The sequence below is a fragment of the Oncorhynchus kisutch genome, linkage group LG1, assembly GCF_002021735.2.
Source record: "Oncorhynchus kisutch isolate 150728-3 linkage group LG1, Okis_V2, whole genome shotgun sequence".
Classification (NCBI taxonomy): Eukaryota; Metazoa; Chordata; class Actinopteri; order Salmoniformes; family Salmonidae; genus Oncorhynchus; species Oncorhynchus kisutch.
Window position 1 is genome coordinate 19,765,925 of NC_034174.2, and position 27,782 is coordinate 19,793,706.

Consider the following 27,782-nt stretch of genomic DNA (forward strand, 5'->3'; position numbering starts at 1 on the left):
TATGTCAATTTAGGGAAAATTGGAAAAAAGGGTCCGATCCTAAAGAGGTTGTTTTACCACGTTGGCTCGTTTTTTATTTTTTAATCTTAGTTTATCTTCTATTTTATCTTAGTGGGCTCCCGAGTGGCGCAGTGGTCTAAGGCACTGCATCTTAGTGCAAGTCCTTGCCATCCCTGGTTCGATCACAGGCTGTATCACACTCATCTGTGATTGTGAGTCCCATAGGGCGGCACATAATTGTCCCAGTGTCGTCCAGGGTAGGTTGTCATTGTAAATAAGAATTCGTTCTTAACTGACTTGCCTAGTTAAATGAAGGTAAAAAATTAAAATAATGAGGGCCTTGATGTTTTTCTTTTGACATTGAACTGAGCTGGAATCTGATATTCAAAATCTCTACAGTGGTTGCTCCCCTAAAAGTTATGCTGCAGTATTGGAGGTAATTTGTGGTTTAGTACGGTACCCTGCGTCACCACTTCATTGCTCCAGACCAGCGCAAGGGGGAGTTAGAGCACTGGTTATGCTTTTGGGTCCTACTGTGTCTCTAACGGATAATGAATGGGCGACATAAAACTAAATAGAAACTGATAATTGTGCACGACTTCAGTATTACTTACTAAAACTGTTGTTACACTAAGGTTTTTATTTGATTTTGTTAGGATTATTTTCCTCTTACTGTAGTACTGTAGGCCACTCCTGACCAGTCACATTGTACAGCACCTGAGTGGCGCAATGGTCTGTGCTGGCCTCAACTGAGATGACTCTAGGTTTTTGGTTTCTCTCCCTCTAAAAACAGAAATTCATAATTCTAAATAACATATTTATTTACAAATGAGTAACAATGCGTCACCCCATGTTCAAGAATGTCCTTTTTCTCGCTAATTTTACGTTATCATCTCCAAAATATTGTTATTTTTTTAAACAAAGCAATTATTATTCATTTAGAATGATATAAAAGCCCCTTGGATATTCTCACAGATATGATATTAACCCTGTTATTAGCAGGACAATATATATTGGTCATATTGGTCATGGCTCCCGAGTGAAGCACAATTGCCTTGCAGTTCTCAGCTGTATCCACTGAAAGCGCACAAGGTTCAAGGCACGGGATGTGCCGCAGAACCGCACACAGAAAACAGACCTAGCCCTGACCTAGGAAAGGGTGGTGGACCCCCACCCCACCACACTGGGCAGCACAGAGCAACAATTTTAGGGGAATTGCACTAATAATGGCACTGACTTGGGAAACGTTCTAGCAGGTAGCTGGATAATAACTTACCTAGATGGAGGATAGGGGGAGAATTCTATCGTCAAATGTATTTCTAAGTTAGGTCCTAAGTTAAGTATTATTATTATTATGTCTCACATCCAACCATGATTGGGAGTCCCATAGGGCGGCGCACAATTGGCCCAGCGTTTTTCTCCCTCTAAAAACAGAAATAAATGTTTTGGCCTTTACAAATATTATTTTGGCATTTATTCAGATTATAATCGCTGACTTTCATTTTTTTTATTTTATGAAATAACCTCCAAAATATTGGTATATGTTATCAAGTTCATGGCACAGTCATATAGCCAGAAGCATACCACTCTGCATACCACTGTTGGCTTGCTTCTGGAGCTAAGTAGGGTTGGTCCTGGTCAGTCCCTGGATGGGAGACCAGATGCCGCTGGAAGTGGTGTTGGAGGGCCAGTAGGAGGCTCTCTTTCCTCTGGTCTAAAAAATATCCCAATTCCTGAGGGCAGTGATTGGGGACACTGCCCTGTGTAGGGTGCTGTCTTTCGGATGGGATGTTAAACGGGTGTCCTGACTCTCTGTGGTCATTAAAGATCCCATGGCATTTATTGTAAGAGTAGGGGTGTTAACCCTGGTGTCCTGGCTAAATTCCCAATCTGGCCATCAAACCATCACAGTCACCTAATAATCCCCAGTTTACATTTGGCTCATTCATCGCCCTCCTCTCCCCTGTAACTATTCCCCAGGTTGTTGCTGCAAATGAGAATGTGTTCTCAGTCAACTTACCTGGTAAAATAATGGATAAATAAATAGCCGGCACCTACATAAAGCTGAGTGACTCACTCATTCATGGCTTTGGATCAAAATAAATATGTACCAACATTCTTTCTGATGGTCTTTAATAAATACATGTTTTGGTTATCGTGACCTGGACACCATGTACAGTATTATAAAGCCCATTTATGAGCTATTATCAGGACAATATACCTTTACCAACACCTCTCTGTATTTTGATACCCATGAGGCGGCTTATGGTTTAATTTAGAATCCTATATGTAATTATCGACGGAGAGTCACGTCATATTTTTCGATGTACTGTAGGCCCACCATAGGCGACATGAGTCTCACTAGTGTTGAGTAATGTGCTGGTAAATGTGGTGTAGGTCTTATTTAAAGAGCATATTGAATTTGGAAGCAATAGGATTTGAAGCAATAGCCTTCAACTATTTTAGCACCGTTTCGTGTCAAGCATGGGGACTGGTCTTGATAAATCAATGAGATTCTTTTGGGGACTGAATCTCCGTTTGGGTATTGGTTAGACTAAAATTATTGTGTAGAAATGTTATGTGCTCAGTGTAACCTTAATTATACTAGGCAAGCCAGTTAACAACTAATTCTTATTTACAAGGACAGCCTACTCCTTCCTCCCCATCAGGGAATTGAACCCCGGTCTCCCGCGTGCCCTTACGACATGGGGATTCTTTAGCTAAATAGCCCAGCACTGTAGCCTACTCCCGACTGTCACGTTGTACATCGCCATATTTTCCGTTCCATCCTAATGGAAACCCAGAGGGTTTTTAGTTTTTTGGGGAATAGAAACACCATAATATTAATCAAATTAATTAAGCCAAATTTCTCAATCAGTCCCATATATTATATTCTTACAAAAAAGGCTTTAAATTCTCTATTACAGCCACTATTGAAGGATATCAAATGCTTTTGAAAGATGCCCTCTGGTGGTCAAACTAGCACTAACTAGCATTAATGGTACCAGTGGTTGGCACTTAAATAACGTGCAATAGAATTCTGCTGTGCTGCTGGACGCTGCAACTTTTTAAAGGACGAACCACTGTACATATCTGCTTTACCTGTGACTGTTTATATATTATAATGATGTATTACTCAACGATAACGGCATCTTTAGAACATACAACGTGATGTATCTAGATCCGGTTTTCCTGGTCAGTGTTTTATTGTTTTCAAGTCCATTCCTCAGTAGCCAAAAGCTATAGGCTCTATACTCTGGCAAACCTGACCTCAATTGCTTTCTGTTTGTCCTGGCTATTGAATTTCCTTTCCCCTCCCATCTTGTTCAGTCTAAATATGTCTTGAATTAGATTGTTGTTGCCTGCACAAGATACCGATAACAATCATTAATCTCCCCCAGAAATATATATATATATATATATATATATATATATATATATACATACATTTGAAGTCAGAAGTCTACATACACCTAGGTTGGAGTCATTAACTTGCTTTTCAACCACTCCACAAATTTCATGTTAACAAACTATAGATTTGGCAAGTCGGTTAGGACATCTACTTTGTGCATGACACAAATCATTTTTCCAACAATTGTTTACAGACAGATTATTTTACTTATCATTCACTGTTTCACAATTCCAGTGGGTCAGAAGTTTACATACACTAAGTTGACTGTGCCTTTAAGCAGCTTGGAAATTTTCAGAAAATGATGTCATGGCTTTAGAAGCTTCTGATAGGCTAGTTGACATAATTTGAGTCAATTGGAGGTGTACGTGTGGATGTATTTCGAGGCCTACCTTCAAACTCAGTGCCTCTTTACTTGACATCGTGGAAAAATCAAAAGAAATCAGCCAAGACCTCTGAAAGAAATTGTAGACCTTCACAAGTCTGGTTCATCCTTGGGAGCAATTTCCAAACGCATGAAGTTACCACGTTCATCTGTACAAACAATAGTACGCAAGTATAAACACTATGGGACCACGCAGCCGTCATACCTCTCAGGAAGGAGACGGGTTCTGTCTCCTAGAGATGAACATGCTTTGGTGAGAAAAGTGCAAATCAATCCCAGAACAACGGCAAAGGACCTTGTGAAGATGCTGGAGGAAACGAGTACAAAAGTATCTGTATCCACAGTAAAACAAGTCCTATATCAACAAAACCTGAAAGGCCACTCAGCAAGGAAGAAGCCACTGCTCCAAAACCGCCATGAAAAAAGCCAGGCTGGTCTGATGAAACAAAAATAAAACGTTTTGGCCACAAGGACCATCGTTATGTTTGGAGGAAAAAGGGGGAGATTTGCAAGCCGAAGAATACCATCCCAACCGTGAAGCACGGGGGTGGCAGCATCATGTTGTGGGGGTGCTTTGCTGCAGGAGGGACTGGTGCACATCACAAAAAAATGGCATCATGAGGGAGGACAATTATGTGGACACATTGAAGCTACATCTCAAGACATCAGTCAGGAAGTTAAAGCTTGGTCGCAAATGTGTCTTCCAAATGGACAATGACCCCAAGAATACTTCCAAATTTGTGCCAAAATGGCTTAAGGACAACAAAGTTATGGTATTGGAGAGGCCATCACAAAGCCCTGACCTAAGTCCTATAGACAATTTGTTGGCAGAACAGAGAAAGCTTGTGCGAGCAAGGAGGCCTACAAACCTGTCTCAGTTACACCAGCTCTGTCAGGAGGACTGGGCCAAAATTCACCCAACTTATTGTGGGAAGCTTGTGGAAGGCTACCTGAAACGTTTGACCCAAGTTAAACAATTTAAAGGCAATGCTACCAAATATTAATTGAGTGTATGTAAACTTCTGACCCACTGGGAATGTGATGAAATAAATAAAAGCTGAAATAAATAATTCTCTCTGCTATTATTCTGACATTTCACATACTTAAATAAAGTGGTGATCCTAACTGACCTAAGACAGGGCATTTTTGCTAGGATTAAATGTCAGGAATTGTGAAAAACTGAGTTTAAATGTATTTGGCTAAGGTATATGTAATCTTCCGACTTCAACTGTATCTATATATATATATACATTTACAAAGCCTAATGTGTTTTGGTGGAGAGATAAAGCACTGAAAGGCTTGACCTGGTGATAAGGTTTGTTATTTTAGTCATCAGGTGGAGTTGAGAGGGCTGAGGTAATCAGGAAATATTGTCCTGTCCGTCAGAGTGGACGAGCACTGAGCAGGTTGAACCTGTGGGGTGTTATCCCCAGCTTGGGTCTCCTAGAGACCGCTGGGCATCAGGCCTATCTGAACACAGAAGCATTGATCTGCTCTGTAAGGAAATGTATTGTGTAAATGCACACTGTGATATTTGATGCTTAAAATGCAGTTTGTTTCTACATCAAGGTCTTATCTTTGTACTCGCAAAACTCTTAATTTCAGCAGCACCTGTTTTTTATATCCCACTTCTCGGGCAAGCTTCAGTTCATTGTATAGTATTCTACCTTTTTGGATAAGGAAGGTTGGCAAATCCTCTCATAAAACATGTGCAGCTCTAGACACACATTGCAAAGGGCCCTGCAGCTTTGAGATGTGTAGGAGTTAGGGAGAACCCCCTCCTCAAATGTACTGCCTGTTCTAAAAGGGATGAGCTTCAGGAGTGCAGTCCTCACTAGGCCACGGTAGACTGCCGGGCGTCAAATACTAACCATTGTGATGTCATTTCTCTGTAGTCAAAGCCGCCCCCCTGCTGAGCTATCACTTTATAGTTTCCTGTTGTGCCTCTAGTCTTGGATTGATTTTGCATGTTCATTGGGATTATGTGCATATAGGGGAATAAAAACATGTATTCTAGGGGTTGTCATTTTACCTTTGATGTTATGCAGTGTTAATGTAGTAGCCTAGATGACATGCAGTGTAATATCACCATGTAATACTTTTCAGCTGATAACTGTCACATCCCAGTTAAATGTCGTTAGTATAAACCATTATGCCTATAGGCTACAGCACCCCTGACACTGTCAATTTACTCACTCAAATGTAGACCCAACCTGCTTTTACTGAGAATTTCACAGCAATGGAGATATCCTGGTCTCTTTCTTTGCATTTCCTTAACAGGGACTTACTATCAGCCCACTGAAATAGCTGACCTACTGTATGAGTGTTTAGCCAACCCCCTTGCTGGCTGGCAGGGTGGAGGAGCTGCCCCCAGCCCACGTCACAGGACATATAATTAATTCCAGATTGCTGACAGTGCAATGTGGCTACATAGTAGATCACCCTAACAACACCAGCCCCAGCGCCCTATAAAATGTATGCCATCCAACTCCACAGCAGTGAACTAACTGCCATAGCAGCAGAGACTAGTGAACCTCCGGGAGGCAGCTAGCTAGGGAACAATGATTCAAGTGGCTTTCTCTCTGTAGTGTTTTACCTTTCTACTGAGTGAGCAGGTTCATATTACTAGATCATTATGGCCTCTGCATTCTAATGATTGTTTAGTTATTTTCATTTCACTTTGGAGATCATTGAGAAACTGCAATTGACATATTTTAAAAAGTTCAGCTCCTGCTTTGTAGTTTATTTTGTTGATTTTCTTCAGTAGTTATTACATTAAATAGTTTCAAAGAAAAAATACCAAAACATAAGTATACTATGTTGTCCCAGTAGTTTAGAACATGATACAGATATGAAGGATCTACTGGTCTGAGGCCTGTCTGAGAGGCCAAGTCCTATTTTTGAAAAGCTCTCCTCTGTGAGTTGTACACTACCTTTCAACACTCCATGGGCTGCCAAAACTGGTGAATGGCTTTTGTTCCGGGCTCCAGTGCTCTGGCCTGCCAAGTCATAGCCCTCTTTGTCGATCAGTAATTGTAGAGCAAATGCTCCCCCATCTTGTGTTGGAGTGACTCATAGTTCACTATCTCAGACCTTGACAGTGACATACAACACAGTTAATACAGAGAGGTCATTTTCTATTGATGTGTATTAGATCACCTCCAGACTTGAGGTACCTGTGGCATTTATGATTACATGAGGTCTTAATTGTGTGTTTATGAAATTGTATGGTAAATGACGTATGGTAGGACTATCTTGCACTCTTTACACTGGCATGCAAAGATTGAGGTCAACGCCTGTACTGTACACACACACCTCAAAGAATGCACATGTAATAACATTGAAAAACATTTACTCGTGAGTCATAATTACCATCCCATTCTGGAACTGCGCCTTGACATGATAGAACTATATTTCAATTTCCTCTGTTAATTAAAAGGGCTTTTATTTGTTTCTATTGAGACACTTTGACAAGACCTAAGTGGATATTAAGCCTAGTCTGTTGGAATGCATCAGATAAAAATATGAAAAATGTCCAGTCATGACCACTTTTTTATTTTGATTTGGTTATCACTTTCTTGCTATATGATGTGGGACTTTACCTGTTCTGTACAATGCATCAATGACAATTTGTAAAACATTTTAATGTTGATATTTCACATGATCTCTGTCCCCTGTGTTCTGCTCTGTAGAACTCATTTGGGCTTATTATTGGATATAGGGGTTTATTGAACTCAGAGATGGTCATCATGGAGATCTAGAGTAGTAATTACACTGTGTAATGCCAGTATAATAGTGTAATGCCAGTATAATAGTGTAATGCCAGTCTAATAGTGTAATGTCAGTCTAATAGTGTAATGTCAGTCTACTAGTGTAATGACAGTCTAATAGTGTAATGACAGTATAATAGTGTAATCCCAGTCTAATACTGTAATGACAGTATAATAGTGTAATGACAGTCTAATAGTGTAATGTCAGTCTAATAGTGTAATGTCAGTCTACTAGTGTAATGACAGTCTAATAGTGTAATGACAGTATAATAGTGTAATGACAGTATAATAGTGTAATGACAGTATAATAGTGTAATGTCAGTCTACTAGTGTAATGTCAGTCTACTAGTGTAATTTCAGTCTAATAGTATAATGACAGTCTACTAGTGTATTGTCAGTCTAATCGTGTAATGACAGTCTAATAGTGTAATGTCAGTCTACTAGTGTAACGTCCGTCTAATAGTGTAATGACAGTATAATAGTGTAATAACAGTCTAATTGTGTAATGTCAGTCTACTAGTGTAATGACAGTCTAATTGTGTAATGACAGTCTACTCGTGTAATGACAGTCTAATTGTGTCATTTCAGTCTACTAGTGTAATGACAGTCTACTCGTGTAATGACAGTCTACTCGTGTAATGACAGTCTAATAACGGCGTAATGACAGTAATAAGAACTTTTGATCAATCAGCAGTGTTATTATTATGGAGCATTAAAATGCCCCCTGGTCCTATTGGAGATGTAAATGATCCTTTTTAAGATACAACTGTTACTGTTCTTGTGAATTAATTCAGTTGATCATTATGTCTCAATCCTTCTGTATTTACAGTGTTGAAAGCTCCAGGTCGGACCTGAACAAGCTCCCGGTTTTACCCACTAGAGTCCTGAGGGAGCACCCCTCACTGGTATACTGGTAAGCAGTGCCACATTAACAACACGTTAACCACAAATGCACAAGGGGTATTAATCCAATTGGATTACACACAGTTCCATAGATATCAGACCGCAGTCCTGTCAATACCAATCCTCCCCTCACCCCGTCCCTATCCTCATCAAATGGCTTTTTAATTGTAGCTAACACCTGGATGCACAAAGCAATTATTTTCCCATGCAGATGAGCTGGTGTGAGCAGCGAGGTGGAGGTACACCCAGAGTCCTGCCAGGCTGTTTATCTCAGATGGGCTGTATTAATTAGTGCTCTGTGTTAATTACGTCTGGCTGCATCATGAACAGCCAGGGTGGTGCCGACTTCATCATGTCTTCATGGGAGCTGGGCTAGACAGGAGGGTGAGAGAACGAGACGGCCAGGCCAGCCGCTTGTTAACAGTTCCTGTGTCTGTCTGAGTGTATGCTGCTGCATCTTGTTCTTCTGCCTCAGCATTCATCTGAGGCTGCAGCCCAGCCCACTGATGAACAGCAGCTGTATGGATTAATGGGCAGATTGGAATTACAGGGCTGTGTGTGTGAGTTGAGAGGAGATGAGAACCATAGTCAGGCCAGTAGGCCAGACAGAATTCTCTCCATGAACAGGAACGATGTGTGTCAGGGAAGGACTGTCTCACCACTTGTCTCTGTTTGGGGATATGTTACAATCAGTAATGGCTTATTCATTTCGGCTTTTATTTTTCTCTATTACAGTGAAGACCGAGTGATCGAGCACTATGAGAACCTGAAGGGCCTCAGCAGAGGGCAAGCAATTGTGCGGTAAGTCGTGTAATAAATGGGCATTTTTATGTTAATCTGGGTCAAGTGCATGGAGGAAATGAGCTGCTGTGGACCTCTAGTTTAGCACGTTCATCAGTCCAACACACTCTGCAGTCCTCTGTAGCGTCTACTCCTGTGTTTTTGTTTTAAAGGGGTTGCTGTCACACTGCCAGAATGTGTCATTAATTAGGGGACAGCAAACTTTTACTATGCTTTGGGCAGCCAGCAGTGTGTGACAGAGGTCCACTCTGTTTTCCCTAGGAGGGCTTAGCCTAGCGAGGTCATTTACACACGGCTGTATGATTTGTGCCCTTGACTTGATCAATTTATTCTCCAAAGGCCCTGTAAAGAAATCGATGGCTCCGCCACTGTAAATGACTGTGTCTGGTGAATGACTGACTGGGGCTTAAAGCCCATTCAAACTTCTGTAGAGCAGCCACTCACAGACGTTGATGAAGTGTAACTGCCTGAAATACTGCTAACGCGTCCCTCTCCGTTTTGAAGGTATTTGGCCTTAGTGGAGTCCCTCCCTACATATGGAGTTCATTATTATCCAGTAAAGGTAAGAGAGAAATCAACCCTGTATCTTACAGTAGGAAGCATTAAACATCTGTACATTTGTAATCATGTTTGCTTTCCCATCTAGCTAGCATTTTTAAAATATAAAAAAGTTGTGTGTTCAGATAGAAATACAGCCGTTTTCCCTCTGGAGGCTGGACAGGGATCTTAGCTGGCTGTTTTCTCAGGCTCCATGCTTAGTTAAATAATGATTGAGTGTTCCTTCTCTCAGAAACTCTCTCACTCCCAGAGCCTCAGCCCCACCAGCCCCGCTCTCCTACCTCACTCATTAAAGCAGGGTGTCTGAGCACATCAAACGCTGCTGTTAAAATGACTCGGTCTGTAGCTTTTTAGGGCTGCTTCAATGCATTTGATCTCTCCTTGTGTTGCTAGTGCTGCTAGCCTAATGGGGTAATTGTCACAGTAATGGCCCGTTCTTCTTTTAAAAATGTACCACTTAAGCTGCTCCTAATGACTGGTGTGCCTTGCCTTGCCTTCCCAACAGGACAAGCAGGGCCTGCCGTGGTGGCTGGGAGTCAGCTATAAAGGCATTGGACAGTACGATTTACAGGACAAGTTGAAACCTCGGAAGGTAGGTTGGCCTTCTGTGACTTGTTTCTCATAATGGTCTAACTGAACAACCAGCTCCACTCTGGTTAATAATCCACCAAACTGTAAATAATGGCAACAAAAAGCTTGTGTTCTTGGCCAGGGTAAAGGGAGGGAAAGTTGTTATCAATGTGGGTGTGATAGTATCTGGATTATGGTGATAAGATTGTGGCATTCCTCATTTAGGGTGTGATTGAAATAATCACGACTGTGATTCCCAATATGAAACCTAAAGTTACAGTTTTGGCCTTAAATGTAAAAAAGTTACAATTTATTCTTGTGTGTTTTCCTCCGCCCACTTCATCACTATGTCTCTTACCTGTTCACATGTTGGATCCCTGTTGACACAGCTGGGAATGCTGTTCCAGTGAATGCCAAGGCATTACTGGGCGTGTCCCATATATTAAACCCAGCGTATCCCTGCTCCTTTCTCAGCAGCCCTTCCAGTGGAAGGTGTAATTATGGTGCAGGATGGGGAGCAGGCAGGGCTCTGGGGCTGGATGAGCCGGCACCAAGCCAGCCTGGGCGGTCTCTGTGAGGGGCTCAGCTCTGAGAGAGAGCTATGCTCTACCCAGGCCCACCAACCACACATGGAGGGAGCACTCATGCCAAAACTCCTCCATAGCAGACCCCTGGTGAAACGGTGGACATTTGTAATATGCTTTTTTTTAAAGTGCACAACTCAACTTGCTGTTCTAGAGGGGCCTGTCATCTGGTAGAATATTGATAGTGCTTCCTATCAAGGCTGGCGACCTTTGTATTCATCGCAGCCCCCCTCTGCCCTTCTCCAAGCATGCTGTGCTCATTATGCAAAGCTGCCTGTCATTGTGTGTGTGTGTTTCTCTCAGAGAGCAAACAATTGATCAAGCAATAAAACACAATCACCTTGTCAGGGGGGCTGTGAGAAGCTTGGAAGGGTGTGAGGGTGGGGGGGTTGAGGAGGTCTTGAAGTGTGGGGGTCTGAAGGGGGGGCTGCAGAAAAGGAATCCCACTGCAGCACTCCAATCGTCCTGTGAGGAATCTTGGGATTCTTGACGTTTTCCCAGACTTCAGTGACATACGCTGAAAGAAGCTACTGTAGTTTAACCTCTTGTCAGCTTTATCACAACTTAATGGAGGAGATGAACCACAACTTCCTATCCCTGTCTGTTTGGTAAAAGAGAACTGGGGCTTTTTCCAAAATCTCAATAGTAACCAACAGGAGAATAAAATGTATGCTAGAGCACCACATTTTATACAAAGGCCGTAGTTTAAATTAAAAGTTATTTCTAAGATGGTCTGAGGAGCAAATGGCTGTGATATAGAGAGCGCTCTCTCTCTCGCTCTGGCTCTCTGTGTGTGTCTCTGTCTGTTTGTTTCAGTCTCTCGCTCTCTCAATTTCAATTCAAAGGGCTTTATCACTCTATCGCTCTTTTTCTCTCCGTGTCTCTGTCTGTTTCAGTCCATCTCTCTCTTCCTCTTATCAGCAAGTAATTTAACACTTACTTGTATTATAATCACTTGCAGGTCCAGTTATATGGTCAACCAATAAAACCAATGTAAGCACAGCTCAGTAAGGGTAAAATCATTTCTGTAATGGTAATAATCATATATGATTAGACCCTTAATTTTTTATCTTGGAACAATAAAAGGCTGCTCAAATATTTATACGGGTGCTAAAATCCAAGGCTAGCTGTGTCAGTGGACCATGCAGCTCCATTCCCTAAAAGCCCTCTTCACACTTCTTTCAGGTTAAAACCAGAGCCTTAATTAATGTGTGTGTTTGTAGTGGACTGTAGCATTCTCTCTCGTCATGCCTCTGCTGGAAATGTTCAGTGAACCAGCGTGCCATGTGACTGTATGAGAAGGGTGTGGTGGTTCTCTTCCTGCGTGTAAGACCCGACCTTTGACACACTTTATTTATCTTCCTCAGAGGATTCCTCCATCACGTCACAGGGCCTGGGGGAGTCTGGGGAGGTTGTTGTGGGTTCAGGGTTGGGTCTGCATCAGAATGTTCTGGGAATATCTCAAACCACAGGTATTTTGGCATGGGCTCTAATGAGAAGTGAAACCACTAACATCTGAAATAAATGAGCTTGAAATGGGGAACTACTGTTCTGTTCTCCAGATGACTGGACTGTCTCTCTACCATTCACCTCATGTTTAGTTTTGGTGGTGGTTTCTCTGCAATGCAGTTTGGCAGCACTGGCTTGGACTGTTTCCTCTGTCCAAATAGTAAGTGGGTTCTTGTGATCAGAGTTAAGGGTGTGTCACACATCCTTGATATATTTTGGCACTTACTACCTTCGGCCATACATGAGCACTCATTAAAATGGTTATGTGTGTATGTGTGGTGTTTTGAAACTGTCTAATGATCTAGTTATGTAAATGTGTGTTATCTGTTTATTTTCTGAATGTGCTGTAGTAAGTATCCAGGGGGTTTGTGAATTAGAGAGGGGTGTCCCACACAATGGGGTGAGTCTGTGGGAAGTGTGGAGCCTGCTGGTTCCCATTGTTCAGTAATTACCATGCTCCCAATCCACAGTTATACTGGGGATCTAATTGATTAGGCTAGGCCTACAGTATTGGCTGGAGCAGCAATGGAGAAATGGTCTGGATCACTTTACTTAAAGCATGAAATAACATCTTATGAAATATTGACATCTAATACACTGTTATTGGCTACAGCGTTTGCTTTGTGAGTTGCAGAAATTTAGTTTAACATTTTCCTTTGGTTTTAATAACGGACTTTATAGGTGTAGTGAGAGATTCTTCCTTGTCAGCTTGGGCCCAGTTCTGAGAGGTGACCGAGAGCTGTCCTGTATTCACATGGAGGTGAAGAGGGGCCCGCTATTAATGATTAGACCAAAGTAGTAGATTCCTGAAATATTTGTCTTGGGGAGCGGTGGGAGGCTGGAATTGATAGCACACTGAACAACAGGGGTTGGCATGGTATTTAGAACCCAGATAACACATCACAAAGGGTTATGACTGTGGAGGGCTAATCTAAGATCTGTGGATGAAGGGAAACACACTGAAAGAAAGGGGGTCATAATGGTCTTTTCCCTGAAGACGAGAGGAGGTTGAATACCTCTCTGTGCACAACTTGTTCATCTGGTTTGACTGAGGAGGAAGATTGTGATAGAGGGAGAGAAGGAGTGAGTTACACAGAGAGAATTAATGAGGAAAGGAGAGAGAGCAGAGCAGTGCAAGGTGGGCGAGGTCAGAGTGAGGTGTCTGTGATGTCAGAGGGGATGGGAGGAGAGAGGCGGAGCCTGCTCAGCTGACACTCTTGCAACACCTATCTGGCTGCCTGAGAACAGATGAATGTATTGTTCAAGGACGCTCTAGCCTTGTTGGAAACTTGGCCAGGGGATTCAATACCACCCTGATAATTCACCCGGGATTTAAAAAGCACTAAAACCTGCCCTGGTAAGCCCCCTTTTACCAGACTAGGTAGTTCAGGATATATTCAGTTGAGTTGCTGTTGTCATTCTGTTTTTGGGTTACCTGTAAGTAATTGTATGTTAATGTGCTGTACAATCCACAGTTGTAAAGCAGTGACTGCAGTGTATACTATACTGGAAACATGTAGAACCTGTTTAGAAGAATACGATTCCCGATTCCCGAATACTAAAATCAGTTCTCAGTCCATAGGGGATGAGGGGTAAAAAAAGAGAGCAGTACACAGTATCATGGGCTGGGTTGCTTGTGATATCGTTTAGATTTCTCGCTGAGGACTGTAGTCAAGGGTCATATGTTTTATTATTTAGAGCTATGGCTATCTGCCTGGCTTGCCAGTACCTGGTAGAGAATGTTTATTAAGTCCCTCTGCCATAAATCTACACCACCGACCCTGGTTCCAGTGGTGGATTCTCACACAGCCAGACCAGGGGAGAGTCCATCGCTCTCAGCGAAAAGAGCTCCAAATCTCTCTAAAGAAAGCCCGGTTCGGCTGTATGCAGATGTTTCACCCCACTCCTCCTCCTGTTTTCAGTGCTCTCCCTCCAGGACAGAATGAAATGAGAGGCTTCTTGCTAGGCATGTCTTGCTCTCTACACTGGCTTCATTAATGAGTAGTAAGTAAATTCCACCTGACTGAGTGGCTGTCCTCTGTGCACAGCTGCTACTGTTATTGTTAACGTTGAGAAAGGCTGGTGTATCTGGGACTAAACGAGTGTCTTTCCATGCTAGTGGCATTGTGTTTGAGTTTAGATGGTCCACACATTGGATGCCTCAAGCCGCTTGGAATAAATACGGATGTATCAAAGCACATCTCTCTCGGTCTGCCACTCACTCAAACAGGGCATGGTTCAGTGGACTATTTACTAAGTGGTGTGTCCTGTTTTCTCTCTCTGCAGTTGTTTCAGTGGAAGCAGCTGGAGAATTTGTATTTCCGTGAGAAGAAATTTGCTGTCGAGGTGAACGACCCTGACAGGTGAGATGGAACAGACACTGGATGCATATAGTGATCCTGGGTTGTGTTCTGTAGGGTCAGTTTCTTTAGCACCTCAAAATGTTTGGTGCCTACTGAACTCAACCCAGGAATCTGTTGTCTTCTATTCTGATCCTAGCCTTTCTGAATCATAACAGGCGTAATTTCAGAGCCTAGTGTCAATGAGCTGACTCCAATACAATATCTTGCTAGTGTCGAATGAAGGCCTTCCTTCTTGCTGTAAAGGACTGCTGCAGTCAGTGTTCTCAGGACATTACAGCACTTCCAGCCTCAGTGCTGTATCACATGTTTAATATGGTGCTGCTAGCCACCTTGGTTGGAATTAAACATCTCTGTTCCAACACTGCATCTCTCCCCCATCAATGTATTGAATTACAGAACCAGTCATGAGATTAGTTTATGCAAGGAATTGTTTTCTAATCTCTGATTGTGTATGATTCTGATATCAGTACCCATCATGTTATTAAAAGTGTATCTATAGTTAGATATCCAGGTATTCAGTTGTTGTGTTGTCAATTTGGATTAAAGAGATTAAATTACTCCTACCTAGCAGTAACATGAGGGATTAAAATTGTGTCTGTCTCTCTTTTTATCCACAGAAGGATAGTTTCCAGGCGTACTTTCGGGCAGACTGGATTGGTCATTCACACGTGGTATGCCAGCCACTCTCTGATTAAGACCATCTGGGTGATGGCCATCAGTCAGCATCAGTTCTATTTGGACAGGAAGCAGAGCAAAGTGAGTGTGTCAGCAGCACAGCACTACTGCTCTTCTCCTACCCTCGTCCCCTTACCTGCATCTGTGCCGCTGTGCTGTTCCCAGCCTTATCAGGGCCTTGTCACCCCCACCACGCTCCTTCTCACTCCACTCCACATCTGAGTGCTACTGTCCTTGTCTTAACCTTTACTCCTCTGTTTGCTAACATGTTTCTTATGGTTGACTCAATTTAGTCGACTGGTCGATTGTTTGGTCGATCGGCTGTTGGTCGACCAAGATTTCTTTAGTCGAGCAGTAGCAAAAAATGTTTTTGTTAAATCATGGTGTACAAGACACCTGTCTGAGTGGACTGATCCATTGTTGGGATGGCACAGTCCATCAGTGTAAGACATGCTACTGAAATTGTTTATGGTTATATTATGTAAGAATAATGGTGCAACACAAAAAAACAATTGTATTGTCACGGTCGTCCTCCTCTTCATCTGAAGAGGAGAGGCGAGAAGGATCGGACCAAAATGCGGCGTCGTAAGTGTCCATGGTAAATCTTTAATACCGAAAGTACTGACACTGTATACAAAACAATAAACAAATGACGACCGTGAAGCTACAACATAGACAATCACCCACAAACAAACAGTGCAACCCAGGCTACCTAAGTATGATTCTCAATCAGAGACAACTAATGACACCTGCCTCTGATTGAGAACCATACTAGGCCGAAACATAGAAATACCCAAATCATAGAAAAACAAACATAGACTGCCCACCCAACTCACGCCCTGACCATACTAAATAAATACAAAACAAAGGAAATAAAGGTCAGAACGTGACATGTATTTTATAACAAATGCTCTTTCTCCCACGTTGGATAGTGGTCGCTGTCCGTGGTTTTGAAAAATATCAGTGCGCTTCCTAGACCATGTTGCTATGTGCATAATTGCAAAGCTAACCAGCATATTGGTGTTGAGAACAATGCGGTGGAGGCAGCAGCGGTTAGGAGACAGAAATACAGCACTTGACTTAATTGTCTATGAAAAGTGAGGAGAAAGGAAACCCCAACTTAATTAGGTCTATAAATAATAGCCTAACTGTTAAATGTGCCTGGCTTTATAAATCATCCATATATATCTCCAGAAATAAGACTGATCCTTCTTCTGCTGGATGTTTGTGTTAATAGCCTACTGATTCTGTGTGCACCAAGCCTCACGGAACCACAACATGTTAGATAAACAATTTCACAAATTCTGCTTTTTTAAATCTTTACTATGCTGAGATAAACAATTTCACAATGTAATACTATGCTGTATTAAATGCTTTACAATATTTGTTTGTTAGACCAGCCTCTGGTATTATTTATAACTTATTTAGTGTTGTTTACACTCTTCCAAATTGTCCCAAAAACAAGTCAAATTTATTCCACACGTCTGAATTTCCCTTTCCTAATAAGCAACGGGTGAACATTCCCTGGTATCGAGTTTATTTGTCACTTCCTCTGCATCCATTTTGTGTTAGGAGATTGTTATAACCAATTTATTGATGTGATTATTTTGTATTTAACCTTTATTTAACTAGGCTTGTCAGTTAAGAACAAATTCTTATTTACAATGACGGCCTACTACAATGACGGCCTACATATTATGATATGCTATAAGTCAGACCCTATTGGTCACTTGCATGTGATGCCTACATGTGTCATGTAAGGAGAGCAAGTGTTGAGGGAATAGGGAATGTTTTTCCTAAACAAATTAGGCATTTTGAGAATAGAACTTTCAGTCAAAAACATCTGTAATTATGTTGTAACTTCAGCAACATGGACAGCGCAATACACACTGTTGATGTTCTGTGGTGGTGACTGCAGCAGGGAGGAGAGGGAGACAACACTATAAACACTGTTGATGTTCTGTGGTGGTGACTTCAGCAGGGAGGAGAGGGAGACAACACTATAAACACTGTTGATGTTCTGTGGTGGTGACTGCAGCAGGGAGGAGAGGGAGACAACACTATAAACACTGTTGAAGTTCTGTGGTGGTGACTGCAGCAGGGAGGAGAGGGAGACAACACTATAAACACTGTTGATGTTCTGTGGTGGTGACTGCAGCAGGGAGGAGAGGGAGACAACACTATAAACACTGATGTTCTGTGGTGGTGACTGCAGCAGGGAGGAGAGGGAGACAACACTATAAACACTGTTGATGTTCTGTGGTGGTGACTGCAGCAGGGAGGAGAGGGAGACAACACTATAAACACTGTTGAAGTTCTGTGGTGGTGACTGCAGCAGGGAGGAGGGAGACAACACTATAAACACTGTTGAAGTTCTGTGGTGGTGACTGCAGCAGGGAGGAGAGGGAGACAACACTATAAACACTGTTGAAGTTCTGTGGTGGTGACTGCAGCTGGGAGGAGAGGGAGACAACACTATACACACTGTTGATGTTCTGTGGTGGTGACTGCAGTAGGGAGGAGAGGGAGACAACACTATAAACACTGTTGAAGTTCTGTGGTGGTGACTGCAGCAGGGAGGAGAGGGAGACAACACTATACACACTGTTGATGTTCTGTGGTGGTGACTGCAGCAGAGAGGAGAGGGAGACAACACTATAAACACTGATGTTCTGTGGTGGTGACTGCAGCAGGGAGGAGAGGGAGACAACACTATAAACACTGATGTTCTGTGGTGGTGACTGCAGCAGGGAGGAGAGAGAGACACTATAAACACTGTTGAAGTTCTGTGGTGGTGACTGCAGCAGGGAGGAGAGGGAGACAACACTATAAACACTGTTGAAGTTATGTGGTGGTGACTGCAGCAGGGAGGAGAGGGAGACAACACTATAAACACTGTTGAAGTTCTGTGGTGGTGACTGCAGCAGGGAGGAGAGGGAGACAACACTATAAACACTGTTGATGTTCTGTGGTGGTGACTGCAGCAGGGAGGAGAGGGAGACAACACTATAAACACTGTTGATGTTCTGTGGTGGTGACTGCAGCAGGGAGGAGAGGGAGACAACAGGTGCTAGTCAGTCACTCGCTGTTTATTTTTTATTTTTTACACAGTGCAGCAAGTCTGAGCCAGGCCCAGCACAATCGATTGGTCAAAAGAATAGCCTACTGAATAGCCAATCGATTGGTCGAAAGAACAGACGACTCTTGATCGACCAAGATTTTTTTGTCTGGGACAGGCCTAATGTATCTGCCCCATTTTAATTGATGTATATTATAGTGTTCTTAGAATAGCCTAAGCATAGCTGTGGGGATTCTTGATTTAATGTCGACTTTCCTTGCTGCTCTATTTGATTAATCAACACAGAAGGACATTTTTTTACGTGTTTGTTTAGATGGTGCATATTTTGGTGGGTTATTTTACCTTACTGTCGTTACTAAAGGTGAGTGTGAGTTATAATAGATGCTCCGAGGGGTGGATGAGTGTGTGGCTGCAGTCAGGTGGGTTTCAACCTTTCAGAAGCAGATGGTGCTCATCCAGGAATCGTGCTGAGAGAGGGCTCCTTTCCCAGCCTGGGCTGAAGCATCAAATGGGGCTCTTATCTCGCTGCGCAGTCATTTAAGAATAAATACTGGTGTGTGACTGTTACCATCTCCCTATTTTTCCTTCTTCCCCTCCCCCTCTCTCTCCAGTCCAAAGTTACCACGGCCAGAAGTTTGGGTGACATCGCCATGGACCTGACGGAGATTGGAGCGCCCAGGATCAGTAAGCTGTCCAGCATGGAGAGTAAAGACCAGCTCATCATGGCCAGCAACAGATCCCTCATCTCAGCAGGTAGACAATGAGCTAACAATGGACAATGCTTGACGGACATATCGGTCCTATTGACTTCATAAAGACAAATGCTGATTAGATGAGATTGAAGTGATCATAATGGTTTTAATAGAATGTCTGCCTGATTCAGGGTCAGGAGACTCTGATGTGAGCGAGGAGTTAAAGAAGGAGAAGATTGCTGACCTGAAGAATAAAGAGAAGGACTTGCAGGACTCTCTGACTCAGAAACTAGAGGAGCTCAAGAAGATCTGCCTGCGAGAAGCTGTAAGCATCTTCATCAGTACTTGAATGAAATCATTTCAATTAGATTATATCACTGCTGATTGTTCTCTTTTTGTTTTTCCAGGAGCTGACAGGCAGGCTGCCTAAAGAGTACCCTCTGGACTCGGGTGAAAAGCCCCCCGTGGTGCGTCGGCGCATGGGGACAGCCTTCAAACTGGACGACCTCTTCCCCTATGATGCGGTTAGTATAGGAGTCACAGGATGGGAGCACTGGCTGTCATAAATATTATGTTCTTTTGGCTAATAAATCTTAAACTTGACTGACATTGTAATGCAACATTTTAATCGTGTGTGTGTGTTTGTGTGTGTGTGGAGGACATTCTCTATATACGACCAGGATAAGGAATTTCTAGTGATGAATATGCTTCTTTTATTCTGTGAAAATCCCCTTTGCACTGATCTGCGTGCCTGTGTGCAAGTTACTAATCTCATCTGTTTCTACTGTGTCTTCTTGTCCTGCAGGATCCCCATCTCAGAAACCTGGAGAGCAGGTTTGCCCTGCAGCAGAAGATCGTGGAAGCGGCCAAGAAATTAGCCAACGAGGCTGAGCTCTGTAAGACGGTGAAGAAGAAGAGGAGGAGGAACTGCCTGGACGCCATAAGGAAGCTGCAGGAGATTGAGGAGGAGATCAACAAATACAGGATCAAGACGGGCAAAAAGCCCACCATGAGAGCATCAATAATCATAGCAGGTAGCCTACACCACGCCATACCAACAGCCAGACATTGCATACAGTCACAGTGATAACACAGTTTAGATTGACTGTAGCATACTGAGGAATCACAATTCCTGTCAGAAGCACCTTGTCTGTACTAGTCTGAAAGAACGAAGACTTCAGGACATGGGTTTTTCTCAGATGTGGCCTCTAATGAAAAGCCCAACACAAGCATGTGTTAACCTCCATTTCTCCCCTTTTCTCAGATGATGTGAACCTTGCAGAACTCAGCTCACTGTCCGACAGTCTTACTCTGGACGATGGTGAGTGCTGCGGAGGTTATATCATACATACATTAACTAAATTCTCTGTTCACATCTGTAGCATCCCCATAGCTTTTAGCAGGCTGTGACAATGACAGTTCCTTCTGTTCACCTGTGTGTTTTAGACGAGGATCTGGGAGGCCAAAGGCAACAGTCCCATTCTGTGCAGTACTCTCCCCGGCCCCACCACTCAGAAACCATGAGCCTCCACTACCAGTCTGACCGACTGGCCTCAGCCCACGAGCAGTCCCAGGACCTCAACCCCAACAACAGGTAAGAGCTCTTGCACGGGCCTGGCCACTGGCTACAGCTCTCCTGGCTCTGGGTTGTTTTGTTACCCAGTCTGTTTCAGACTGTTATTCTTGGGGCCCAGGGAGCAGCAGCGAGTATAGACCTGTAGAGGAGAACCAGGGAGAGCTGCCTGCATTCCTACCAGCCTCTTCTCCTGCTGCCCCCACAACCTTCTCTTATCAGCCTCAACACGCTCCATGTAAAAAAAGAAATAGACGGCAGTAAGCATGTCTCTGCCTGCTAAGGAAGAAACCACAATCCCAAGGAGGGGAAAATAGTCTGGGACCGGAAACCTGCTCTGGAAACTCTGAATTTGAACGTATTCGCTCACTGCGTGAACATTTACCAAATGACTTGGATGATATGCTGCTGGGAGAGAGGAGAGCAGGAGTTCTACTGCTACTGTTTGGTAATGTTATTTGTTTACCGTTCCATGAAGAGAAAGATCAATGACCTATGAAATGACAGTCATCCAGGTGAAAATGATGACTGAAATCCCTGCACACGAGGATACAGCTTTAATATTATGTTTTGAGTGGCGAGGAGAGGGAGAGGCCGTGTAATCAAGGTAGAAGCTCCAAGTCTGTGAAAAGCATGGTTCTTATCTGTGTTTCAGATTAAATTATGGCAAAGTCCAGGAACCTTTCTACTACAATCACCAAGATGCCTTATCGAGCCACAAGCCTGCCTCTGCACACAGCATGCCTCCCACCCCCCTCCTCACCCGTAATGCCTACAGCAGCATCCAGTTCAGGTAGGTCAGGCCCGTATCCACAAAGCATCTCAGAAAGGTCCTAGGAATCCTATTCAAACCTGTTTTAAGACAAAGAATCTCCCAGCTCAGAGCAGATTTTAGGACAATGTTAAAAGACTTCTCAGACAAACTCTGAGCCAGGAATAAAATCAACTTGTAAAAATGTTTCAACTGTTAATCACGACAGTTCGAGATACCGCAAAGTAAAGATAGTGATGACGCTCATTGACATGCTGCAAATGATGGGGAATAGCCAATCGCGATGAGACATAGTACTCTGTGAACTATATAGCACCATTCAGACAACCACTGTGAATGTGACGGTACATCAAATTTTGCAATGGTCAAAATGCTTGTAATTTTAGCCTGACATGATCACTTTGCCTACTCTTTATTATTGCCTAATATGTTGGCATGCATAAGGCTTTTTTAACAAATTCCGATTGTTGTTAACAGCTGAATGTTTACAATAAAACTGTTTTATCAATACACTTGTCACTCCTGTCTAACAACTCTAAATCTTTTTGGCACAGTAGGCATCAAGTCACTTGCCGATAATGTTGCATACCGCGTTTAAAAGATCTAACTTTCATCGAACACAATCAAGTTAACATAACCCTAGGATCAAGACGAATTCAACTGCCAAACGTTAAGGCATGCCCAATTCAGACTGTTTTAACAACCTGATGTTGAGCTCCAAAGGGATAACTTGAAATGACAATGTAGGTAATTCAATAAGTGAAAGAAAAACATTGTTTATTTAGGTGTATCATGTGAAATAGGCCTCATAAGAAATCATTATCAAAAGTGGAAGAGGTACTGTTGCATGTAGGTTTAGATTATTTACGGGTTGATCATGTAGAAATATCAAAACAGGAACCACTGACTTGCTGCATTTTTCTATTATCAAGACACCTGCTGGTAACTCTTAACTGGTTAGGACAGCTCATGAAGTGTCCTAAATATGTCGACTAGGTGGGACTCTTATTACTAAAGAGGCTTCATGTATAGCTTTTATTTTTACCCATAAGAGTAGGAGTAAAATGTTTGTTCTCAGCACCAATTTTCTACTCTGAGATGTTTTGTGAATACAGGCCCTGGCCTCCATGACCTCCGTACACCCCTCACATACAAAGATGCCTCTGATCCGACCAGGAGCCCCAATTAGACTAGCGTCCTGTCTAGACCTTTGTCCTCTGTATAACTTCTGGATGGGATTTCTAACCCTATGTCAGGTAGTGATCAATCTAACTCTGTATATAAGAAGGAGGATCATGTTGTTCATCATGATGTTGTTCGTTTCCAGGTCAGATGACGACCCCCAGCATTTCCGCCAGCGGAGTGGCAGTCTGGAGTCCCAGTCTCAAGAGACCACACCCCCGGCGCCAGCGTTCGTCCCGTTCCGCCGCAGCAACAGCACAGAGGTCCTGGACGATGGCTCATCCTACACCAGCCAATCCAGCACAGAGTATACAGTGCCTGGGAACCATACCCACCGCCCCAGGGACCGCTGGCGTGGCAGGAAGGGCAACATCTACGCCAACACGGGCAGCATGCCCAACTTGGCACAAGCTGATGCCTGCTACAACACATACCAGCCCCCCCGGGCACCACGACCCACCACCACGGCCTACTATGTGACGGGCTACCCCAGCTACACAGAGCCAGAGCCCTACTCTAATGGAGTCTACATGTACAACAACGAGTTAGAGGGTCACTACAACGTTAACCCTTCATACCACGCCACCCCGGCCAACCACGGACATGATGTGTACAGCAGTCGCTATGGTGACGACGAGATGGACAGTATGGCTCAGAACCCCTACGCCACCCTGAGGCCGCCCAGGAACCGTCAAGCTCTGCCCAGGACGGAACATTTGACCAAGAACATCCAGAAGGCGCTGGTGGCAGAGCACCTGAAAGGCTGGTACCAGCGCAATGCAAGCCACAAGCAACCACAGACTTACGACTACAACCAGAGGGGTTCCCAGCAGAGCCTGGGTTACCAGACCATGCCAGCTCCCTACAGCAGGAACACATCCTACTCCTCAGGTACAGACAGCCTGCAAACTCCCTCATCTCACATGCAAACAGAATGATATTCCAGTCTGTTAGTCAAAGGCAATTATTTGGTTTCACTTAAATGGGCAATGCAAAACGACACGCATCAGCCTTCTCTGCATTCAAGCATGTCAATGAATGCTAACATTCAGTCACTCATTTGCGTTCTATATCTCAGAGATAAATTATCCTATTGTAACTTTTCTTTGTTGTGGTTTCTGTTCCAGTCTCGTCACAGCAGTCCTCCACAGCAGGAGGCTGGCGCGGTCACCTAGGAGGGGGTATGTCAGAGTTCCACATGCCCCTACCGGTGCAGCAGCCTTACCCCTCCTACGGCACCGCTCACTACAGCCAGCACGCCCACAACAGGTGAGAGAAGTCATTCTTAGTCCCAATTCAGCTCCGTATCTGATTGGCTGTCCCTGATCCTACTTAATTAACAATGGAGCTAAACACCACTACTGTGTCATTGTGGAGAATGGATGCTCGCTGGAAAAAATGAAGCTTCTCTTTGGTTTTATCGGCCACACACCATTGTGACCTGTGTGTCTGACATTCCCTTGCTGACCATGATATGTCCCAGAAGTGTTGGAAACAGTTTGATAGTTGGTGCTCACTCAGCCAATTAGCATGGCTGCTTGAAATGGATTGTAGCGTCTGTCTGTGCAGCCAGTGGTTAGCTCTTCATCTTACTGGCCTTAGGAATGGTTCTTCTTCTTCTCCTGCTTTAACTGTCCACTGGGCTACTCTCTTCATAGATATGGCTCCTCTTGCTCCTCCTACCAGCACTCTAAGGGCTCTTGGTACATCCCTGATGGCCAGAGGTGCTGTGCCTTTGTCCCTGCTAGCTCTTTATCCTCCACCATCTCTCCTCCTTTCCTTCCTCCTCCCCTGGCTGTGGGCTCCGGCTGGGCCCAGGGCCAGGGCTCCAGTCCCCTGCAGCAGCCCCACAGCTACAGAAGCCAGAGGCTTAGTAAAGTCTCCTTTGCTAAGTGTAGCCCACGATAGTAGTAAGTAACCAGCTACCAGTCTGTCCTCAGCGTGACTTCATTGCTTGCTTGTTTTTTTTTTTTTAAGTGGGCTTAAACAATGTCCTGGTCTGTGCTTTGGGCTTCTCTTTTTCAATTAGTATCAAAGCTGTTTGTTTGGGCTGTCTCTCTCTCCCTCTCTATGATAAGGGAACTGCATGGCTTTTATGATTGTTGTTCATTTCTGCCATCTCTTTCAGCTTCCATACCAAATTGTCATCGAGCGGTCACATTTCTCTTAAGGGGTGTGCATAGACATACACCACTTAAACTGTCAGTTACCCCCGCTGTCTCCTCTCCCACCCCATTATCACTATCACTGACCTTTGACCCTCTCGTGCACAGATGTCCCACAGCAGGGTATGGGTGGAGGAGCTGTGATAGACTGGTGCCGGGGCCAGCAGTGGCTACAGGGTCATTAGAGAGGTTTGATTCTGGTGCCTGTCATGGTACTGAGTTCTGACCACCGAAATTAAACACCCGCGCTAAATAAAGGGTGAGAGAAGAAACAAACTACCGCCACAGATTATATGGTGTTGGTGGTGACTCATTTTGTGCGTGGCAGTAAAAAAAACAAAAAACACAAGACTGCTTTGGTTGTCCTAGTAATCTTTACTCTATGGTGGTGTACACTGGTGGTGGTGAGGCAGCAGCTTTGGAAGTGGTGGTATCTGTGGAAGAAGGCAAGTGACCCTGCATTTTGGATATTTGAATGCTGCGTGTGTTTGATGCTTGTTGTTCATCTGTCCATCTGCTTTGTTTTAGGGTGTGTGAATAGTTTAATCCTGGTGGAACACACTAACTAACACCTGCCATTTTGAAACTGGGATATAACTCTCTTAAAGGTGGAGTGTTCCATTTCATTTCTCCAGTGCTGTGTTCCAATGAAGTAACAACCCAGGGTTAAATTACTCAAATAACTTTTCACCAGTGGAGATGTCTCTTTTCTTGGATTGTATTATCAGTTTTTTGTTGCTAGCCTAACCTGTTTACATCCTGTATGTGTTGCAGACCCAATGTAGATGTGAACCAAACAGAAACCTACATCAACAGCCAAACGAACTGCAGCTTGGATCCAGATGACCAGAGACTTTACTGGCATGAGGGCTCCTCCAAACCTGGAACTATAGTGTAGCAGTCAGGGCCATCAACTCTCTCAACTTCCACTTTGTGACACTAACATGTGCCTTGGACTGCACTTACCTGCTTTTCTGGATGGAAATAGGATCCAAAGAATCAAATATCAACCACTGTGGAATTCACACAGGGGAGGACCTTAAGTCTAAGTACAGCTGATTTGAGTTCTCATACACGGAATTGCCAAACAAAGTAGGTCCACCTGCGTACGCTCTCTGAAAGCAGAATTACAACACGGTCACCTGATCTGAATGTTCTGGATTGCTAGGGGGGGGTGTTTGTCTGTGCACTGAGTTGCACTTGGTGCTGTGGCTGGTTGGGTTAGCCTGAGAGGCTGGCATGAGGATGGAGGATAATGAACATGACTTGTCCTACAAGATCGATAATTGGGCAAGATTTATGCTCACCATTACAATGACAGATCTCTCCAATATTGACACTTTTAAATGTTGAAATGAAGGATTGAAATTGGATTTTGAGTGTGAAGATGACTAGCAATGGCGACCTGCTGAAACGTTCTCCAGTCACTACTGATTTCTAGAGCCCATTCTATGATAGTGTTTGTAGATACTGTACAGCACTTTGTGCTATTCTTAGGTTGTCAGTCTTTTTGCACCAGCCATTTAACACAGTATTTGGACCTCTCTCTTGTTCTCAGTAATTTGATCATCTTTACTGCCAAATGCTTCAGTCTAACCATTAAAGTCTAGACTCAACCATGTCAGCTTTTATACTTTCAAAGACCATGTTAACACTATCAATGCCGGTTATGTAATGTGTCCACTCTATGACATGGCTTCATTTTATTGCTCAGTGCAGTGAGACAAAATGTCAGTTTTAAATGCTCATTGCATCCCATGCTGGAATCCATGGACTGGTGCTTTCGATTCCTCTCAATAAGGAATTTGTATGTACATGTTGATAATGTAAATAGATTGTACAGAACTGTTTTTGGAGCATTTTTTATATATTTTAAGAAGCATGTTATGAATAGTAAACCATCACATTTGTCAAGCTGGTTCTTAGTCGTTTGTATAATTTGAAATGCGTTTGAATTAAAACAAATATTTTGAGCTACGTCCTCAGTTTATTCATGTTTTAGTCTATAAAATGGTAGTGATGACTGTCTGAGGATCTGAGAAGAACTGAAAAACAAATCTCCTGTAACTGATTCAGTAAAACACAGGATTTAAATCGAGAGCCGTAAAGAAAGTTCAATGCTTTTTTTTACTTAAGATAATGAACTTTAAAGAGCTCAGGACGATAATGACTCTTTTACGTTGCCATAATCCCTCCCTAAATAAATCAGTTTCAGTAAAGTGTCAGATGAATGGCTTTGGATTGGGATGTTTTTCAATGTGACTGTGACAAACATTTTCAACCTCTTTCCCACCAGACTATGTAATTACTACTTCTGTTCTAACCATCACCACAGTAACATATCTATCTCCCTGCACTTGCTATGGACAAGTTAGAGGGATGAAATATGCCTGTCACAGAAGATGTTAACCCCTCGAGCTTGTGCGGTGGAGGAGATCTTCGTGGGCTATGCGCCGAATACAACAGGTGTAGACCTTACAGTGAAATGCTTACTTACGAGCCCCTAAACAACACTGCAGTTTCAAAAAATACGGATAAGAATAAGAGATTAAATTAACAAGTAATTAAAGAGCAGCAGTAAAAAAGAACAATATATACAGGGGGGTGCCGGTACAGATTCCATGTGCGGGGGCACCGGTCAGTTGAGGTAGTATGTGTTAATTAAAGTGACTATGCATAGATAACAACAGAGTGGCAGTGGTGTGGAGAGGGGTGGGGTGGGGGTTCAAAGCAAATAGTCTGGGTAGCCATTTGACTAGGTGTTCAGGAGTCTTGTGGCTTGGGGTAAAAGC

At 43.4% G+C, this 27,782-nt stretch overlaps 1 protein-coding gene across 5 annotated transcripts in view; it reads left to right on the forward strand.

Moving 5' to 3' along the window:
• Window positions 1-26,971, forward strand: part of LOC109898089 (FERM domain-containing protein 4B) — an 86,376-nt gene extending 59,405 nt beyond the window's left edge. For 2 of the 5 annotated variants that reach the window (XM_031793783.1, XM_031793668.1), the window contains exons 8-24: window positions 8,394-8,477; window positions 9,203-9,268; window positions 9,773-9,830; window positions 10,332-10,418; window positions 14,776-14,852; window positions 15,470-15,608; window positions 19,218-19,359; window positions 19,490-19,623; window positions 19,706-19,822; window positions 20,104-20,332; window positions 20,563-20,619; window positions 20,745-20,892; window positions 21,527-21,664; window positions 22,971-23,716; window positions 23,953-24,094; window positions 24,484-24,735; window positions 25,765-25,878. In XM_031793783.1, the coding sequence (XP_031649643.1) occupies window positions 8,394-8,477; window positions 9,203-9,268; window positions 9,773-9,830; window positions 10,332-10,418; window positions 14,776-14,852; window positions 15,470-15,608; window positions 19,218-19,359; window positions 19,490-19,623; window positions 19,706-19,822; window positions 20,104-20,332; window positions 20,563-20,619; window positions 20,745-20,892; window positions 21,527-21,664; window positions 22,971-23,716; window positions 23,953-24,094; window positions 24,484-24,733 (2,614 nt within the window). In that variant the 3' untranslated portion in view covers window positions 24,734-24,735; window positions 25,765-25,878. Of the gene's footprint in view, window positions 1-8,393; window positions 8,478-9,202; window positions 9,269-9,772; window positions 9,831-10,331; window positions 10,419-14,775; window positions 14,853-15,469; window positions 15,609-19,217; window positions 19,360-19,489; window positions 19,624-19,705; window positions 19,823-20,103; window positions 20,333-20,562; window positions 20,620-20,744; window positions 20,893-21,526; window positions 21,665-22,970; window positions 23,717-23,952; window positions 24,095-24,483; window positions 24,736-25,764 lie in introns of all 5 variants that reach the window. The other 3 variants (XM_031793761.1, XM_031793726.1, XM_031793822.1) reach the window with 3 other exon arrangements.
• The last annotated feature ends 811 nt before the right edge of the window (window positions 26,972-27,782 follow it).